This window comes from Rattus norvegicus, chromosome 17 (genome assembly GCF_036323735.1).
Source record: "Rattus norvegicus strain BN/NHsdMcwi chromosome 17, GRCr8, whole genome shotgun sequence".
Lineage (NCBI taxonomy): Eukaryota > Metazoa > Chordata > Mammalia > Rodentia > Muridae > Rattus > Rattus norvegicus.
In genome coordinates, this window is record NC_086035.1 from 82,814,919 (window position 1) to 82,835,359 (window position 20,441).

Sequence of the window (20,441 nt, forward strand, 5' to 3'; positions counted from 1 at the left end):
TCATAGAGAATGTAGGCTGTCTCAGCTGATCCCCTGAGACTCAAGTCCAGTGAAGGGACATCATGCTTGATCTGCTACTGTTTGCTCACCAAGAAGCCCAAGTGCCAGCTGACCAAGTTCTATCAGTCCAGTATGAATTGTGTGCCTAAACAAAGAGCTGTGAACATACCTCAGCCATCCCTCTGCGAAGGCTCTGGGATAGTATATGTCCTCTGTATATCCTCCAACTTAATGAATTTTAATCTGTTCAAGCAGATTAGTTAAGACTATGGTTATAAGATACCCGTATCAGTATCAGAATCACAAAAGACTAAAAGTCACCCTTCTTGCCCCTTCACTGAAATGAAATGTTATGGGAACACTAGTCCAGCTTAAGTCATGCCACTGAGTATGTCAAAGGAGTGAAGGGCTGGGCTTCATTTCGGGTTTTGGTACTTCAGACAGACAGACAGACACACTTACACGATGCTGCTCCCAAGACATGTTAGTTCCTCAGCTGATGCCCTCATGTGTGTCCCTTTGCCACAGGGTTCTCAAGGTGATCAGAGGACTGATCGCTCTGCTCCCCGGTCTGCTTCCCAAGCTGAAGAAGAACCTTGTCTGGAACCAGTCAAAAAATCCCAACACCGTTCTTCCTCAGCCACACACCAAAACCACCGCAGTGGGACAGGTCGAGGCCTCTCTAGGCAAGAAACGTTTGACTCTGAAACCCAAGAGAGCCGAGACTCTGCCTACGTGGAGCCAAAGGAAGATTATTCACATGAACATGTGGACCGCTATGTTCCACACCGTGAACATAACCACAGAGAGGAGAGCCACAGCAGCAATGGCCACAGGCACAGGGAGCCTCGCCACCGCACTAGGGACATGGGTCGAGACCAGGACCACAATGAGTGCAGCAAACAACGAAGCCGGCATAAATCTAAGGATCGCTACTGTGACAAGGAAGGGGAAGTAATATCCAAAAGAAGGAGTGAGGCTGGCGAGTGGAACAGGGATGTATACATCCGCCAATGACCGTGCGTGTCTCTGCCCCCAAGTCTTGTGTAACATCATCCTTAAGCAAAATCTTTGGGGCTCCATTGCAACCATCTGTGATCTGTCTTGTATATTTTGTATTGCTGTTGCTTGAATAGCAATAGCATGCAATCAAGTATTACTATACATTCTTTTGTAAGTACCACAGAAATTGGCCTAGTACAAGCTGCAGTCCTCAGTCTATATCCTGAACTCTTCAAAAGCTGTTTGGGGTAGCTGCCACCTGAACAGAGTGGCTTCAGAAATGTAGTTAATGTATTCAGTGAGCCAGATGCAGCACAGATAACAAGTGGAATTCCTCCATATTTTTAATACCCAGATACCTGACCTGTCATTCTTTCATGGACCACTGTTTCTTGCTTGTACCTCTGGCTGACTAAATTTGGGGACAGATTCAGTCTTGCCTTACACAAAGGGGATTATAAAGTTAGAATCTATTTTCTATGTACTAGTACTGTGTACTGTGTAGACAGTTTGTAAATGTTATTTCTGCAAACACCTTATTATAATTATATATATAATATATATATATATCAGTTTGATCATACAATTTTAGGGTCTTAATGCCAAGTCAGCAGATTTGCTTTATGAATCACAGGGACTAGAAATGCCCACATTCAGGAAATTTCTAATATTGTCTAGACTCCTCTCCCTATTCTAAGAGAGAGCCTGTATATAGTGTAAATACGTGTGATTGCTTGACTTGAGGTTTGATTTCTGAATGTAATCCCATCCTTGTAAGTTTTTCATTTTAACCATAAATTATGGTAAATGTAACCAACTCCAGAGGTTTTTCTACTCCATACAGTCCACACTGATTGTGACAAACACGTTCTTAGCAGCTAGTGTCTGTGGTAGTCACTGCACTGGAGTATCCAAGCGGAGCCCACCATGTGCACATGCGTGTGTGAGTGTGAGAGTGAGTGGCTGAGACAAAGTGGAATGCAGAAGACTAATGCGGAAACCAGAGGCTGATGGACCTGGCTTTGCATTTAACTGTTGTATGTTGCTTTCGAACCCACTGAGCAGCCAGGGAATGTGAGGAAGCTTGCTGCCAAAGGAACTAGGGAAGCACTTAGTGGCTGACTCCCTGCTTTTGCCCCTGAAGAGAGAAAACATGGGCGTCTTGTACTGTGAGTGTTCCACTGGAAATGGACAATCTTTGTGTGTCAGAGTATTTTGTTTTAGTAAGAAATGTTTACACAGCTTGTGCAATTATTTCGTAGGGAAATAAATTTTTATAACTTGTCCCACTTCACTTTCTAAACGTGCCTATTGCTCCTCTTGTTCATCCTCAGCCACCGCTCTTCTTCCCCTGCACCAAGCTGTGCAGCTGCACTGTCGGAATCTAGAAGTGCTTCTTAGAACCAAAGTTCCTGCTAAATCTTTAGAAGTTATCAGGGCAAAAATGGAATGACTTGAAGCAAAAAAAGTTGAAACATTTTCTTTTACGAGACATCTCTAAGGGAGAACGTAGAAGACACTTTTTTCACACCTCAATTTGCTTTCGTTAAGAAGCTTAAACTGCTCTTAGCCGAGGCTATCCAATCTCTGTCTCTCAAGAGCCCAGTGCTGATGGAGAGGTAAGACTGTATGAGCTCCACACGCCCCTAGCATTCGAAGCCTTCGCAGGAAAATGTCTATCTGTGATTACCCAACCAGATCAGTATATACTAAAACAAGTAAGTTACAATAAATATATTTTTGTTTTGTTTCCGGGTTACTTCACATTCTTCTGAAATATTCTTAGGCATTCGTATGAAAAGCAGTTTGACATTTACTACTTTATACTATACCCAAGAAAACTCAAGCATTTAAAACGTGAGTTGCATATGTATTTGACCAGTGGGTTACCTGCTTAGAGAATGAAATTTTCCTCAGAACAGCACTCCACGCTTACAGAAATACAGACGATACCCAGCAATCTCTGACCCAAACTGAGAGCGTACGCATCACAGACAGACTTTCTACAGTGATCTACTCCTTTCCGGTGTGTGTGTTTCATCCAGAGGAATGGCTGAGACACTCAGCCTCATGATGGATGGTGTTTCTCTTACCTGCAGTTACCAGGCTTCCCTTTCAGACCAGTTCTAATGCTGTCCGTCCATTTGCTTAATGCGAGCATGTGCGTGCACATCACAGCATCCCCCCTACTCTGCCGAAAGCTCTGACATAGGCACCTGTGTGTGAAAGCTACATACTTGGGCTCCCAAGGAACATGGCTGACTTCCTGACTAATGGGATGTAACACTGCTCTTTTCATGAGCAAAAGTTTAATCTTACCTGACTCACTTGTAGAATCCTGATTTTTTTTTTCCTGTAGTCAAGCTAGGAAACGCTGGAAATGTAGTTAACAGTGTTATACTTGTGTCAGTCACTTGAATTTCTCCTCTGCTTTCTCAACTGCTCATTTACTTACTGTTACAAAAAAAGGTGCTGCTAAAAGTAGGACGTCTTCAGTCACACTGTACTGCAGACAATGCCACACTCAACTTGTCTGCTCTGCATCCCTGTTAACAAACACTCCCTGTCACGACACTGAACTGTTTGATGAACTTGGTTTAAAGTAATTCATGGAAACAAATAAAGAGCTGGCTTCTGCACTGTTTACCATTGGTATTAATTGCCACTTTGGAACGAGTGTACTAGACCTGACATTTCACATCTTCATCATCCAGTGTTAATAGCCTGGTATTTTTTGTAATCTCCCTTCAATGTCTAATTTAAGTAAGACAAAACAACAAGGTAGGTAAGATTTTTAAAATGTAAACCAGAGTTTTCTTCCCACCTTAGTTCAACCTGTAGAGTAATTCAGACTCAACTGTAGAAGTTTATTTCCTTTTTAAGAAGATGAACAGTTTCCCCGTCTGCTGGGGACACGACTCCGTTTCTCCTTGATCTTCTGGTCTTATCCAGTAAGTGTCATATTGCTGACTCTGGGCCTTATTATCTGTTTTACTTCACTTTGCTATATAAACTAAAATCTAACATAGGGTTTTAATTAAAATGTATTTTTTTTACCAAATAAATGCTTTTTTTTCCTGTTTTCATAGAAATAATCTATATTAAAACTAAGTATGCTAAAAGATATGCTGAAGAATATGTGGATTTCTTTCAAGTTTGAAAGGAAGCAATCCACTGAGAATGGCTTAGTTTAAACAGGAAACTGTTAACAGCATTCCCTATCCTTGCTGTTCTGAACACACGCAGTTTTCTTTTGCTGGCTCCGTGTGCACGCTGGTATTTACTAGAATGGGTAAAAAGTCTGGCAGGTTTGCTGCTTGGCTGTTCCTCTCCCACTCTCACCCTAGCTTATCACATACAGATGTGCAGAGAGCAAGAAAGGAAACCATGATTATAGAGTTGCTTAAAATACATTTAAAAAAGGGGGGGGGCTACCTGAATTCCCAGAATCAGAAGTGCCTCAAGGAGATGGTGTTTCTCTTCAGTCAAAATCTCCTGGACACAGGCAGAATGAAAGATAGAAAAGGCTTGCTTATATACTTGAATCTTGGGAAATTCAAGAGAACTTTTCATATTCCATAATACCACTGACTACCTACTCTGAAGCAGTGATATGAGAAAGGGGAGGCTCGTTTATCTGTCCTGGTCCATTTCCCAGGTGCAGGAGTGAAGCTCAAGCTAACAGTCCACTGGCGTCACAATGTGCTGGGACATACACTTGGGTACAGGCACTTGGATGTAGAGAGCTCAGGGCTGTTCAAAAGAGATTTTCTCCAGGAAGAAGCCACCCAAAGGCTTTACCTGATCCAAGAGCTGCTGCAGTCAGGATGGATACGGTAAGTCGTTGAGAGACCTTCCTACGGGAAGCCTACAAGGAAAAAAAATGATTAGCATTCGGTTCCAGTTGTTCGTCCGACATACCCAAAGCCCAGTAATTTGGAAGGTGTGAATGGAAGAAAGTAAGCCACTGTGGTTGCGTTCCACACAAGGCCTTTCCCATGCTGCTGGGTACTAGAAATCTTAAGTTTAGTGACAAAGCAGGGCCCTGAAGGCAGGATGGCCGAGCAGCCGGCAGGATGCTTGGTCATTTCTGCAGGACAGCTGAGCTGCTTGCTTTGTCCCCGCTGAGTTCAGATTTGACTAACAGCTCTCACTCTGTTTGAGCTATCGGCCATGGCTGCCAGAGCTTGTGCTCTGTGACGCTGCTTGGGTTCCTTGAGAAGAGCGGAGACCCAGTGAAAGTGCCTGGCCAGGTCTTAGCTCTCGATAACTGCTTTCTCCTCCTCATCAAGCATTTCTCTATTATTTTGCATGATGTCTGTTCCCAAAGATGATATAATACAGCCAAAATGTGGAATACTCTTTTTAGCAACAAAGTAAATAGCTATACTTCACTTTTCAAAGTACTCCACAGCACAAGTCCAAGCTTTATTTAAAAGTGATCTGAGGGCTGGTGAAATGGTTCAGCAGGTGAAAAGGTACTTGGGACAAAAACCTGGGAATTCAAGTTTGAGCCTCAGAACCTAAGATAGAGGAGAGAAACTCCCAAAGGTGGTCCTCTGACTTTGACATGTGTTCCACACACATGCTCAGTACATAAATAAACCTTTACATTAAGAAGTCAGATTTGGGGCTGGAGAGATAACTCAGTGGATTAAGAGCACTGACTGCTCTTCCAGAAGTCCTGAGTTCAAATCCCAGCAACCACATGGTGGCTCACAACCATCTGTAATGGGATCTGATGCCCTCTTCTGGTGTGTCTGACAGCTACAGTGTACTGATATATAACAAATAGATAAATAAATCTTTAAAAAAAAAGTCAGATTTGGAGTCAGTACGCAGAGGGGGGGCGGGGAACGGGCAGACAGAAAGACAGACAGACAGACAGGAGCCAAGACTCCGGTAACAAGCCTACTTACCTCAGTCATGACGAGGTCAGTATTACTGCCCATGTCCTGAAAACTGACTGAAGAAACCACCACTGTCTTGGAAACAGAAAACAGCTTTACATGACCACTTGGAAGGTTTAGAGGTTTATTCTTTTGTTTTTAAACTATTTTTTCACATTAGAAAGACTAATACTGATGAGTTAGTGCTGAAAGTGTGCTCCAGACCCCAGGCGACTCCTCCTTCCCTTTCAGGAAACATGAGGCTGATTTTGCTTTACTAGCCCTCACTTTCCCAGGGCCACATATACACACTGCCCCTTCTAATCCGGGGAACTGCTAGCATATCCTGTTTCCTGAGCAACCGTGCCATCACTCCGTTGGCTTGACAACATTTTGGTGTAAGAAACAGCACCACGCAGACAGCATTCAGGATTTTCATTTCCGAGAAACCTTCCTTTCTGTGCTTTGACATTTTAGAAACTTTGCAATAAAGAAGCCTATACAATCCTTGTTGGCTAGCCAAATCACGTCTTCCCTTCTGGCATCTCCAAGAGAGTTCGTGTCCATGCTCTCCAGAGGCACAACACACGGGTCAAAGCGCTGCAGCTGTTTCAGCTGCTCCAGTGACAGGCCAGCTCCCAGCATCCCTTCTCCTCCGATCTGTGGTTCCTGATGGGAAGACATGAGCAAAAATGACTGAATATGCTACTATCAATAAGTTGCCTCTATACGGCTTACGTAAAAAGAGAGATTGCCTGTGAGGATGATGTCTTCCAGAAACGTGAGTCCACGTGCCTTTGTGAGATACACACACCAACTGGAGGGCAGAGGATAATTGGTGATATGTGGTCACCTGATAAAGGAGTCCTATTTATTAAGGATCCTCTATGTTTATCAAGTATGATGTTACAAAGGGCCTGAAGGCTATGATTAGATGCTTGTAGACTTAAAATGTGGCTCTAACATATTTCAGCTATATGATCTAAGCAAGCAGCTTTACCTAACTCAATTTACTCGTGTGTGTGTGTGTGTGTGTGTGTGTGTGTGTGTGTGTGTGTGTGTGTATAATAGGTAAAATACCCAGTTCTAAAGCTAAAAGAGACAGCACTGGGTCTTGTGTGATATGGATAAATGAATAGTCCAGCTTCTCATTCTCTAACAGTGAAGGAAGCCAGCCCCAGAAATATCTGAAATGTCTTTAATCATACCAACTCTATGATAAAAGTTTTCTTCTTTAATACACATTAGAAGAATACATGTTAGAAAATGATATATAAATCATGGGTGCATCAACTAGGTTTTAAGGAATCTAAAGAATTCAATTTTTGAAAACCATTAGTGCCAAATATCAAGTCCATAGACAAGTGTTTGACCACTGGAGAAGAAATGGCTGTCAGGAAAATACAACCATCCATGGCAGCAAGGGAAGGGTCCTCCGTTATTTCTTCTCATGGACTCATGGGAACTCTGAGGTCTTGCTTTCCTTTCCATGTAATCATCGTAACCTCCCAGGACAGGGACCGTGTCTAGATTGTTTAAACCTCTATGTTGTGACTGCCTGCCTGTTAAGAGTTGTACAGGAAGCCATGACGTCAGGTGCTCAATGTCTCCAAATATTAGCATCTCTGTAGACAAATATCTCAGAATTGAATGTCTTAATAAAAATCCTAACAAGAAGTCTAGTTTGTCCTAAAGCACACGAGAGAGTTTTGAAATACCCTATGCTAATGCCAGTACAAAGGGGCGCTCCACAGCTGCGGCCTGTGCCCTGGCTAGTCTGATATTCTGCACTGCCCTGTGTCTCATGTGGCAGAGCAAAAATGTTCAGTCTGTTCCAAATCAGAAACGTGCAGGGCTGGGAAGCAAGTAAAGAAGCCTTGCGAGCACCCGGTTTGGTTCTCGCGTTCACATGTGTACCTCAGCACATCTCTAACTCCAGAGTCAGGGGATTACCTGACTTCTGTGCAGCAGGAGTGCACATGGGATGCATGGATACGTGTGAGCAAAGGCATCTAAGTAAAAAGGAGGGACTTTTTAGTGACAGTTAGTGACAGCAAGTGGAATAAACTGGAGCAGAAGGATACCCGAGCCTCACCCAAGTTTAGTCCAATGGCAGGCTGCAGAGAGAGGGGAAGCTTCCTCATCTGACCGTGTGAGCCCCGTGGTTGGTGTGAACACACACCCCTCTGAAGAGTGCTCCAGAGCGCTGACACAGCCTCTATAGCAATGTCCCATCTCCCAGTGGACTTCACACTCAGATTTGTCTTATGGTTCTGGAAAGTGTTGGTCTTCTCACCTGGGGTTGAAGTTGAAGGCAGGGGAATGTTCTGAGGGCCCAGGCGACTTGCTCTTCGTTTTCTGCCAGAGTTACTGTGCACGTGCTGTAGACCAGCACACCCCCTGGCTTCAGGAGTCGAACCGCCTAAGGAAAGCAGTGATCAGACTATGTGTGCCAAGACCCAGTAGACCCCCAAGAGTGAGTTATCCAGTGGCACACAATGCCTTGTCAGCATCTGATGGAAACTAAGTGTTATCCTGTATGACGTGGCCTCGTCCTGCAGTTAGACTACAATGTGCACACGGCATACTGTATGCAGCCTTCCCTGGAGCTTCATGGTCCACAGACTCAGACTTACCTCCCCTCCCATGCTATCCTTATGGTCAAATTTACAAACTCCCATCTGTAGAGGGGACGTCCTTTCTGAATCTGTATGTACTAAGTTGTCAACATTTCTGGACCTCAGCTAAGGTGTCCCCAAATAAATACTTACCATCCTCGGAAACCTACTTGAACAGTCTTCCTAGGCTTCCCAAAGCTGCAGGCCTGGACTTCAGAGCACCATTGATGCCTGAAGTCCTTTCATATTCCCTTTCCACTAGTCAGCTCCTTTCAATATCTAATGTAAAGATGGCTCCGTAGGTAAAAGGACTTACTGCTCTTGCAAAAAGACCCATATTCAAGTCCCAGCATCCATACGATGGCTCACAACTGCCTATAACTCCAGCTCCAGGTGATCTTAAATTTACTTCTGACATCTGCTGATGCCTGCACACACATGGCACACATACATACATATAGGCACACATGTACACACATAGAATAAATAAGTATGTATATGAATACATAGTCACACACAGAGAAAGAGAGAAAGTGTGTGTGTATGAGAGAGAGAGAGAGAGAGAGAGAGAGAGGAGAAAGAGAGAAGAGAGAGAGAAAGTGTGAGTGTGTGTGTGTCCAGTTTTGACTATGTTTCCTAACATCCACTACCATCATCCCAGTCTCAGCCTCTTTACCTTTCAACTAGATGATACAGCAGTTAAATCTGCCTACTTGGCTCCCTGCCCTCTTTCAAGCCGGTCTCCACATACCAGTCTGAGCGAAGCTTTTCTATTTGTTGCTTCTCATCTCCACAAGCAAAGTCCTGAAAGAGCTCTCAAAGCTCTCCATAGAGGTGTTCCTGCCAGACTGACCTCCCCTTTCGGTCAGTCCTTCCACATTAGCCACACTGCCCTGCCATTCCTGTAATCCCCAAAGTCACTGCTACCTGAAGGCCCACGAAGCAGATCAGACACTACTTCTGCACACTGCTTGTCCCTTCATGATGTTTCACCCACTTACCGGTCCCCTTTCTAAACTGCTCTTCCTGATCCCCATGGAGCTCCCATTTCTATAGTGTGCTGTGCAGCACTAATGCCGTGTACCACAGCAGTAGCAGGCAGAAAATGGCATGGACTGTCTGCTCCCCTGGTTGTGATCTAGACACTATTTCCCATGCAGTAGTATTTAATCAGGGTGCCATGCTAGTGTAAATTGCTCACAAGTTTAAGTCTATCTTCTCTTTTCTCTTTTGAAACAGGTTCTCATGCATCCCAGGCTGGCCTCAAAATCGCCATCTACCTAAAGATAACTGTAAACGTAGGATCATCTGCCTCTGTCCAGAGTGCAAAGGTCAGAGGTTGTGCTATCTCAGACAGACTAAGTCTGGCTGGGAATCTAACCCAGGGCTCCAGGCATGACAGGAGTAATGGCTAACTGTCACCTGAACAGGATCTAGAATCGCCAAGGAGACAAGCCTCTGGGCATGCTGTGACAGTGGAGACTCAGTTAATGGGGCAGTAAGACCCTGCACTGCGGAGCACTCATCCATGGGCTGAGGCTCTGACCTGGTAAGCACTGCTGAGCACCAGCATGCACCGCTCTCAGAAGTCCGGTCAGCTGCCTGGAGCCCCATTGCCATGGCTTCCTCGCCATGCTGGACTGTACTGAACTGGAGCCACAGTAAGCAGTTTCTTCTGTAAGTTCTTAGGTCAGGCATTGTGTCAAAACAGCAACAAGGAACTAGCTAGCACACCGGGCCAGCTTTCTTCCAACTGCATGTATCCCTAAGTTTACATTGTTAAAGCTCAAGAGAGATTTCCTGTGAGCTTTTTGTGGATTTTGTACAATGAATTTTGATTATATTTAGCCTTTTCTCTTAACGCTTCTTTGATCCACACTCCCCCAACCCCTCTTTCCCTACCCAGCCAACTTCTTTCTATTTTTTTTTTTTTTTGGTGGGGGGGACTCATACTTTTGTTTACAATTTTAATAAAAAGATCTCCAAAATAAATCACAATTCATACGTGTGCCTTAAAAAATGTAAGCAAAATAATTACAGGAGGCAAAGGAAGGGAGGGACCTAGGTGGGAGAGGGGAGGGGGAGGAGAAAAGGGGAACAGGATCATGCATGGGGGGTGGGGGTTAAGTAAAGGGGAAAAGTCCAGAGGGGCCAGGAGAATGAATAGAAATACATAGCCTTGAGGGGTGTGAGGTGGGAGGACCCTCGAGAAAGTACCAGAGGCCTGGAAGGTGAGAGACTCCCAGGACTCAATGGGGAGTCTGTCACTATGTTAGTCAAAATGCCCAACACTGGGGAGAGGAAACTCAAAGAGACCACCTTCAGTAGATAGATCACCCAGAGTCAAGAGCTCTGACCCAGAACTTTCCTGTCTAAAAGAATTGCAGGGGGAAAAAAGAGAAGAAACTGAAGGAAAAGCTGTCCAGTGATCAGCCCAACTTGGGATCCATTTCAGGGGTAGGGTGCCAAGGCCTCATACTGTTACAGATGCTATGACTGCTTACAGGCAGGAGCCTAGCATGGCTGTCCTCTGAGAGACCCAATCAGCAGCTGACTGAAACAGACATAGATACTTACACCCAACGATTGAACCCCATGGTTAAATTAGGAAACGGATTGAAGAAGCTGAGGAGAAGGGTAATCCCGTAAGAAGAGCAGCAGTATCAACTAACCCAGACCCCAGGCTCCTGGGACACTGAGCCAGCAAGCAGGCAGCACGCAAGGGCTGGTCTGAGGCTCCCAGCACATGTATAGCAGAGGACTGCCTGGTTGGATCTCAGTGGGAAAAGATGTGCCTAGTCCTAGAGAGACTTAAGGCCCAAGGGAAGGGGCAGGTCTGGTGGGGAGAACACCCTCTCAGAGGCAAGAGGGAGGAGGAATGGGATTAGGAACTGTGTGGGGCAACAGCTAGAACGTAAATAAATAAAATAATTTTTAAAAATGAATAAAGGACAAATAAAATGATGTTTTATACACATTTAGTAATAACAATAGTTGATACATCTATTTCAAAAATAAATCTCTAACAATAGAATAAAAACTGTAAACATTTTTTGAGTGTGCCAGCTACTATGCTAAAGGCTTTCACACGGACTTTCTTAAAGAATGCCTAACAGCCGTGATTCCTGTCTCCAGTGAGCTATTTCTAATGGATAGCATTGTACTCCCCATTGCTGCAACTGGAAATCAACATACCAAAGGCCAATGTAGTAGAGGGGTCATTGCTCAAACGGAGACCGGCTGGATCCTAAAGCCCACATTCTCAGTGCCTCACACACCTGCTCTCAGAGGCCTCCCTCGGTGGCGATCCTCTAGCACGGCACAGGGGACCTCTGCTCTCTACATGCTCCCTCACAGCTGGCCCTCGGTACTGATTCATCCATCTACTCTCACTATCCTTTCTGAATTTCAATTTTCACCATGACCTAAAAACCGTGACAGAAGGAAAAAACAATAAAACAGTAAATTTATTTCATCCTCAGGCCAAAGTGTATTTTGCTGGGAAAGAGTCCTTTGTGCCACCTGGTGCTTTCCTGACAAAGGCGTGTTCTTTGATGACTATTCTGAAAGCATTTAAATAATTCACCCCCAGTACTCCCTCTGTGTGAGAAAGGAGGTAGCCAGAGAGAATGAGCAGACAACCTGAGACACTGAGTAATTACAGCAGTCATTGTTGCTGCGTATGTTACCACTGGAGGAACGGGAAGAAACAACGAATCCATTTATCATCCAAAGATCGTTGTATGAGGCCTGAAAAGATAGCCCCTCAGTCAAGAGCTTACTGCTCTAGCACAGGCCTCAGGCTCAGTAATCAGCATTCACCACGCCATCTCTAACTCCAGTTCCAGAGCCTTCTGATTACTCCCACTCCTGCACCAGGTGGTGTATATACAGACAAGAGAACACACACCTGAACATAATTTTTTTCATACATTTTAAAAATAAAAAAATTGAAATGAAAATAAATTAGAAGTACTTCTTGCTCTGAAATCTACTAAGTTTAACAAAACAAGAATTCTCAAGTATCCTATTTGTAATGTACTAGATTAATTAAACTTTCAGTTGTTATGATCTTTCTACTTTCTGGACAGTATCATGCTTACTTTAATAATGTGTTGCCCTTTTGAAAAGTTCTGACTTTCTAGTCTGGTAACTGAATTAAAGCAGGAGGAGCAGAGTAATTTATTTATATTGAACCCTTTACGTCAATCAGCAATGATGCGTGAATTACTCGGTGACTATGGTTTGGGTTTGTTGTTTTACTTTCACGTAGGGGTGGAAAGTTTGTGAGTAACCACACGTCTCAGACGCTCTTAGGCGGGTGTGCGTTTAAAGGACGGTCAGTATAAAGGAAAGCTCCCTGTGCTTAAAGCCGTGAGTGAGTCTGACGATGCACACGAAGCATCACAGCCCTTGTGAGGCTGAGGTGAAAATACTGAGAGCTTGAGTCCAGCTCAGGATGCACAGCAAGAGCCTGCCTCAAAAGACTGAAGCCACACCAACAAAACAGGAAGTAGTCCCAATCTCTTCATTTATCTGTAGCAAAAACTAGTTAACATAAACGATACAATGTTATCTAAATGACTTGATGATACCCTGTGCATTAATGCAAGCATCCCAAACTGTGCCTCTGTACCCATTAATCTGTAACTATCCTCTCTCGCAGTGTAACCATTAACCTGTAGCTATCCTTTCTCGCCGTGTAACTCCTTTTGCTCTACTTTCAATCCCTAGGAATTACTTTGTAATTGAGATCATACAAATATGTTTGCTTTTGTGCATGCTTTACTTCACTTAGTATAAAGTCTCTAAGGGCCGTTTATATTGCAGCATGTACCAAATTTCACTCCTTTTTAAGGATGAATAAATATTCCATGTGGCCATAGCAAAGCCTATGTGTCCAGTCTTGTCTATGACTCTTGACTGGCCCCACCTTCTGGCCATAGGGAACAGTGCTGCTCCACATAGGACTTTTACAATAGTTTTGGCAGACTGAACACTGAACTAGCAGCAGTCAGTTTCCCACAGCAAAGGGGCATCACATACCACATTAAGGAGTTTTCGCTGCAGTGGCTGATAGGATGTCACTTCCTTCAAAGTCCAAGTGCAAGCCATATTTGGCCTCTGTCCCAGTCCACTGCAGGGCGCGTCAAGGAGAATTCGGTCAAAAGATTCTGGTAAGAATGGAGGTGCCCCTATAAAATACAATTAGAAACATGATCTAAAAGACAGGTCTAGAATAGAGCACTCTTGAGATAGAAGCAATGAGAAATTAACATCATAATCTAGGACAGTAAATAAAGACAAATCCTTCCTCCCTTTAGCAACTGCTTGGCTAAGCTAAGAACGCTTGTATCTCATACAGACTTGACTTCGTAAGAACATCGAAATGCAGTTGTTAGAGCTGAGCTCTGTTAGTACAACACAAAGCCACACCAAAGCAAGTAAGACTTTCAACTCCCAGTGTCAGAAGCCATAATGTCCCAGAGGCAGTACCTAGTCCTAATTCTACTCACCTACCATCAAAGAAATGATTCCCCTGGTAATCCCCACCCCCAGCTCCCAGGCAGCTCCTGAAGAGTCAGAGTCGGTCAGGCTCTGATCAGGTTGGTTCTGGCTACTGTTGTTAGTCTCCTGGTTTACAGCAATGTGCATGACTACTGTCCACTATGGTTAAGAATCAAGTTTCCCTGTGTGTTCATGAGTAATTTCTGATGTTGCCATTATTGGGAAAGGCGTGACGCTGGTCTCATTATACTTGTGTTCTTTACCTGCAAGCTTGGCATTGTTATTGAAACTTATTTAAACCCAGAATTACCTTCTGTTTTTATCTGTTTAGGAGATTAAAACACAGGCTATTTTTAACTTAACCTACCTCCATATAAAACCTTTCCCCCTTATTTCATTTACCGTCTTAGAAAAATACTTTTTAAAGAAATCTTTATTTTTGATGATACTGGTAACCATTCCCAACAAAAGAGAGATTATACTATAGTCCACGCTGCCCTTATCATGAGTGTGTGCACCTGTTTCACCAAAAGCCTCATTAAAATGGTGTTTTATTTCCTTGATCAACTGTGTTTTTCCTTTAAGTAGGTACAAACCTTGTGTAGCCTTTCCCTGCTGAAACCACCTTTCTTAATGAACAGAACAGCTCTTGTATATAGAAGATATGAACCTATTTCATAATATTCTGTGAATCATTTTCCTAGCTGTAGTTTTTAACCTGCTTACATAAATGTCACACATCACACGTTTTGCTTTCATTCTTCCCAGTATGAAGTCACTAAAACAGTGCGAATGTTCAGGGGTACACTATATTGTGTAAAATATAGAAACTATGCAGTAAAACAAAATAAAATAGGGAATTAAAAAACCTGTTGGGCTTTTAATGAGAAAATCAGTCACTATCAGCTTCAAATGGTCTGTGATGGATATGTTTGACAGTAAGGTAGTAAGTTGGGTCACCAACACTTATAGTGGGTAAACAAGATTAAAAACACAGCACAATATAAACACAGCGAATTCAAAAGAAGACAACAACATAGGAGAACATCACTAAGGATATGTGGGACAAACAGTTCAAGCAAGGCTTCACCATTCAATTATTTACTGAAATAAATGAGCTCTTCCTTTTGCTTCAGACAAAAGACAGCGTAAACGTACTAACGGCCAAACAAACAGACCCAGCTAGTCACTGCTGTAATGGCTCAGCACTGTACCTTCATGGACTTGAGGTCACTTAAGAAACACACCTCCGGAGGTGTCAGTGAGGGTGTGTGTAGAGGCATTTCCAGAGGCTGTTGACTAGAGAGGAGAACCACGTCAAACCTGGTATCATTGTTCTACAGGCTGAAGTCCTGAGAACCAAGAGGACAAAGAATTGGGCAGAAAGAAGCCTTGTCTCTCTGCCTCCTATGCTACAATGTGACCAGTTTCTCATGTTCCTCCTGCATCAGCTAGAGAAGTGCTTGACATCACATATACCTTCCCCACCATGACCAGGAGGACATCAACACTGAGTTCCCTGTGATGGGAGGTGAATGAAACAAGGTACACCTTCATAGTGTGAGGCAAAACCCGGTGTTTATCACAGAAACTAATATACAGTGAAAGGGTAAAGCATTTAAATGGGCATTTACTGCTCTTCAAAGGACAATGTGGCATGGCTAGTGGGTAAACGAAAGAGATGCTCACTGCAACAAACCTTCAAGAAAATGCAATGAAATGTCCCCTGTGAGGGGACAGTTACCAAAAGACAAGAACAGAAGATACTCTGGTGAGAGCATGGAGGGTGGGAGAGTGCACATGTACCATGTAAGAACTTAAATACGACCACTGCTAAGATCAGCATGGTTCTCTAAACGGTCAATAATAAAGAGCTGTGTGAGGCACCCAGGAGGCATGTATGATGGGGAGCTCTCGCCACAGATAACTGCTTGCACGCTCACTTCAGCACTACTTACAACAGCCGATGCTACAGAATTGGCTCAAGTGTCCAACCAGGAATGACTAGAAAGGACACAGGGCATGCATACAGGGCAGCACTACAGCCCGGAAAGAAGTCTGGACACTTACAACAACGTGAAAGAATCCAAAAGATACCCCGTTACCTGAAAATAAGCCAGCCCCAAAGACAGTTAATCTGGAAGCTAAAACTCGAACACGTTGAAGGAGAAAGAGAGAGTGATCACCAATGGCAAGGAAGGACAGGGCAATATTACGGAGAAGTCACGAAGTTTACTGGGCAGGAAGGGTCAGGTTTGATCTCTAGCACACAGAGGGACTCTATGCTTAGTGATGGCGTATATCACACTACAAAGCTGTCAAGAGTAAATTTTGAGTGGCTTGCCATTAACACATTAAAACACTAACAGACATTACATTAAACATTAATAAACACTCCCGCATCACCTTAATTACCCTCAGTTACTTCCCAGTCATATCTGTATCAATAGCTAATGAGTACGTGGAACTGAGAAAACCGCACAACGAGAAAAACAAACTCGGGTTACCGTCTACGCCGTCCATCACCTCCAGCTTAAGAGCCTTTGTTGCATCAAAGCAAAACGCCCGGATAGAATGCAGTCCTAATAATGAAGCATTCTGCTTTAATTTTGTCACTTTAGTCAGTATTTTGTCCAATGCTATTACTTCTCCCTAAAAAAATGAAAATGGAGTGTAAATCTGAAGCAGTTCTGAAAGTCAGCAATACAAAAGACCAGTATAAACAGTGCTTGTTTGCTTTCCTCCCACCATGCCTGCTAAATTCATTAACCAAATGCACATCAAATTTACATTGGCTGTAAGGAGGTTTAGCTCAGTGGTAGAGGGTTTCTTACAAGCACAATGCCTTTCAGTCAGTTCCCAGCGCTGAAATATTATATTCTTCAAATACCTTGTCTTTTCCTTCAACAAACACATTCCTGTCAATTGTTCTTCAACCTAGCTATAGTTTTCAAAACTGAAAAAAAAAAAAGTTTGCAATATTTTCAAGAAACTTAGAAGCATTCTTGAAGGTAAACAGAACACCACCAATCTCGAGTGACTGATCACCTATGAAAAAGTATAAGCTTCCTCTATGAAACATCTAGCTTCAAGGAGTTACATACAAATGAATATCTGTAAAAACTGATCCTTGTCTTAAAACTTTCATGGTACAGAAAGTTATTTGAACTATGGTAACCAAAATAAGGATGTCATGACCCCAATCCTCAGTGTGTCACAGCAAAATGCTTTGGAAAGGCACAAAGTTCAAATGCTGCTAAGGACACCAGGATCAGGAAACAACTGAGCAGTTCCCGAGGAGTGTGACCTAGTTAAAGAGAAGAGCAGTATAGTAGACTGAATGAGAATGGTTTCCATAGGCTCACAAGGAATGGTATTATTTCAAAAGATTAGGACAGGAAGTATGTCACTGGGGGGTTGGGCTTTAAGGTTTTACAAGGCCCAGGCAGGCCTAGTGGCTCACTTTCTTTTTTTGCTGCCTGTGTATCCAGAGGCAGAACTCTTAGCTCCTCTCCACCACAATGTCTACCTGTATGCCACCATGCTTTCTGCCATGATGAAAATAGAAGAAATCTCTTAACTATAAGCCAGCCCCAGTTGAATGCTTTCCTTTATGAGAGTTGCTGTCACATGGTGTCTCTTCACAGCAATAGAGTCCTAAGACAGCCAGTAAAGCAGAGTCCTCGAAAAAGGAGGAAGGTCAGGGTCACTGTGGCAATGACAGGAACACAGTTCAGAAGGATGATACCCAGGTGGTCCTGGTGAGGAGAGACTGGCAATCCTACTTTTAGACAAAGCACTGAACAGGTTTTGCTGACACAGCACCTCTGGAGATGAGCAGTGGAGGAGAATCCCAGATGTCATTCCCTAGGACCTACTGGGTGCTATCTCAAGAGGGATGCTCTTATTTATAAGGAACTACTCTGGGGCTGAAGAATAGTCAGGGAACTTAAATGGAAACTGCTACAGGTCTGGTGGCTGGGCAGGAGGGCCAGGTGTGGACTGTCTGAAAAGTTCAGGCTGTAGGAAGCTCCACTCAAGACAGAAAGGGCATGCGCAGAACCTCTTCACTGTCTCACTGATGGAATAGCACTGGTGTCTGATGGACTGAGCCTGAGGTTGAGGGGGCTCTAGCATCTGTCAGTGTTGTACAGCACCAAGGAGGAAGTTTCAATGCCCCAGTGAGTCTGGAGTGCAAGGGGTCACGACTCGGGAGGCTTCACAAATAGGAAGGGAGCTCCTCCTGCACAAATCCTGGGGCTGTGGTTCTTTTCTCCAGTCTGTGTGTGCTCGGGAGAGAGACACCCCTTAGCTACAACAATGAAGGCTAAAACCCAGAGCTCTTCAGGAGAATGAAGCTTCCCATGTTGACTGTAAAGCCCCTGGTATGCAAAGGAAAGCTAATGAAATCATGGCAGCTCAGGTGTGAACCAAGAACCAATACAGGTTCAACACCAGCAGCATAAACCACCAGCAAGGCCAGTGGCCAAAGTCATCTCAGCTGCCTACTGTCCATACTCTGTGTCAAGGGCACCAACAGAAACCACTCCAGCACCTCATCTTCCCCTCTCCACGCCTCCCTTTCCCTTTCTAGCACACATTTTTAGCAGTATTTTCACTGTGTTATAAAGCATCCCATGCTTTTTATATCCCTTCATAAATTTAATGTTTTAATGCACTTTTTATTACTAGAAAAACCCATTTTGTTGGCTTTTATTCTTTTTGTCTCACGGTGTCCTCCACCTTCTCTCTTACTAACATGCAGAGAACCATGGAGTTGGACTCGTCAGCTGCCCTGAGAGATACGTGCAAAGGTCTTTCAGGTTAGCATCCATGGATCCTGGGGCACCATGTGCCTTTCAGTTCCTGAGAATCCATGAGGCACTGCCTCAGCCTGTAAAGCATTCAGGACACTTGTGATTCTCCGTCCCTAGAAGTCAGCAAAGCATATAGAAGTCTGGCAAAAGAACTAGCCTTAGACATTAACCTTGTAAGCTCTCTCTAGCTTGCAACCATCATTATCCTGGGACCCACTACTGTATGTTGCTTTGATGAGGGTATAAAATGTCTGACTGCTTGGAATGACCTTGTTTCCACCTCAGTCTTGTTGAGACCTGTCCATCCTGGCCTGGTTTTCAGTCCCACCAACCATATCAGGAGCCCCTGGTTATTAAGTAAGAGCTGATGATTACCTAACATTTTTTTCTTTATCTGTTTAAAATTAAGAATTTCTGCTTCTCATTTTCACTACTCAGCCTCCCTTTATCTAATTTTGCCTTTAAATTATCTAATTATTGAGCATAAAGGCTAACCCAGCCACAGTATAACAGCTGTGGACTCTTCAATGTCTTAGTGATGTCTTTGGATAAATCATTCAAACTAAAAGTCAACAAATAAACCAGAGTTAAACTGCATCATAAACTAAATGAACTTAACTTCATAGTGCCTCAAAAATATCCCACCCAACAGAAACAGAATATTCATTCAGCCACAAACTTCTCTAGGATCGACTATATTCTGAACCACAAATCAAGTTTTATCAAACGTAAAACAATGAAAATAGTAAGAATGGAAATTCTGTGACATGTGCACAGATGATCTGTGGGGAAGAAGGGGACCCAGCACGAGAGGTGGGAAGAGCAATGGATGAGGGAGATGAAGAGAAACAAAGTATAATGATAAATATATAGAGAAATATCAAGAAGAAGCTAACACCATATCTTACTTAGGTCAAAGTCACACAGTCATAGTTTTAAGAAGATGCTGAGTCATGTGGGTGGTGTCTGACAGTCCTTATGTGGTAGATCGACTCTTCTGTATAATTCTTATTTTTAAAAATGTATATATCACCCGTATGCATCAGCTGCATGAAAACTGTAATACATGAGTTTTCTGGTCATGTTACTAGATAGCATCAGGATTTGATAACAAATCCAACAACTTGACAGACAGGTTGGACAGACAAAGCCTTGACATTTAAGGTGAACTAAGCAGGAAAAAAAAAAGTAGGGAAAAGAGGCAAATGAGCTCAACTAGACTAGAGAGAGAGAAAGTAAAATGCCCTAGCTGTGTGCTGCCTTCACAAATGCACCAGTCTGGAAGCTGCATTCATATGCTTGTTTAGCTAATAACAAAAAGTGTCAAAAGCTCCGGCAAGCACCAAGTATCCAACAACCTACACTCTTAGACGAGGCCAAACGGCTAATTGGGCTGACAGCAAGATGGTAACCAGGATGTAAGAAGACACACAAAACTGGGCAAGTGACAACAGTCTCAACTACTACCCTTTGCTGGGCTGGCCCTCAGGATACAGAAGAGGAAAAGACACAGGGACCGGAGAGGTAGGGCATCCCGGCTGTCTCAGTAGAGGTCACTTTAACTAAGTAAAAGCCATACAACCTCAAGTGAATGAGTCTGCCAGCAT

General features: G+C 43.5%; 2 protein-coding genes and 1 long non-coding RNA gene across 28 annotated transcripts in view; 2 read left to right on the forward strand and 1 right to left on the reverse strand.

Moving 5' to 3' along the window:
• Positions 1 to 3,646, forward strand: part of Cacnb2 (calcium voltage-gated channel auxiliary subunit beta 2) — a 345,468-nt gene extending 341,822 nt beyond the window's left edge. For 17 of the 18 annotated variants that reach the window (XM_039095296.2, XM_039095297.2, XM_039095298.2 and 14 more), the window contains one exon: positions 529 to 3,646. In XM_039095296.2, coding sequence (XP_038951224.1) covers positions 529 to 1,017 — 489 coding nt within the window. In that variant the 3' untranslated portion in view covers positions 1,018 to 3,646. The remainder of the gene's footprint in view (positions 1 to 528) is intronic. The other variant, NM_053851.2, reaches the window with a different exon arrangement.
• Positions 3,647 to 6,019: 2,373 nt separating this feature from the next.
• Positions 6,020 to 20,441, reverse strand: part of Nsun6 (NOP2/Sun RNA methyltransferase 6) — a 43,203-nt gene continuing 28,781 nt past the window's right edge. For 7 of the 9 annotated variants that reach the window (XM_063276497.1, XM_063276498.1, XM_063276499.1 and 4 more), the window contains 4 exons: positions 16,525 to 16,669; positions 13,556 to 13,704; positions 8,188 to 8,313; positions 6,020 to 6,560 (listed from right to left, as the gene is read on the reverse strand). In XM_063276497.1, the coding sequence (XP_063132567.1) occupies positions 6,327 to 6,560; positions 8,188 to 8,313; positions 13,556 to 13,704; positions 16,525 to 16,669 (654 nt within the window). In that variant the 3' untranslated portion in view covers positions 6,020 to 6,326. Of the gene's footprint in view, positions 6,561 to 8,187; positions 8,314 to 13,555; positions 13,705 to 15,231; positions 15,317 to 16,524; positions 16,670 to 20,441 lie in introns of those variants that run through there. The other 2 variants (NM_001107367.2, XM_039095804.2) reach the window with 2 other exon arrangements.
• On the forward strand, positions 6,537 to 10,868 carry LOC134482754 (uncharacterized). The gene is made up of 2 exons (XR_010059274.1): positions 6,537 to 6,672; positions 9,749 to 10,868. It is a non-coding gene; the product is annotated as an uncharacterized LOC134482754 (long non-coding RNA).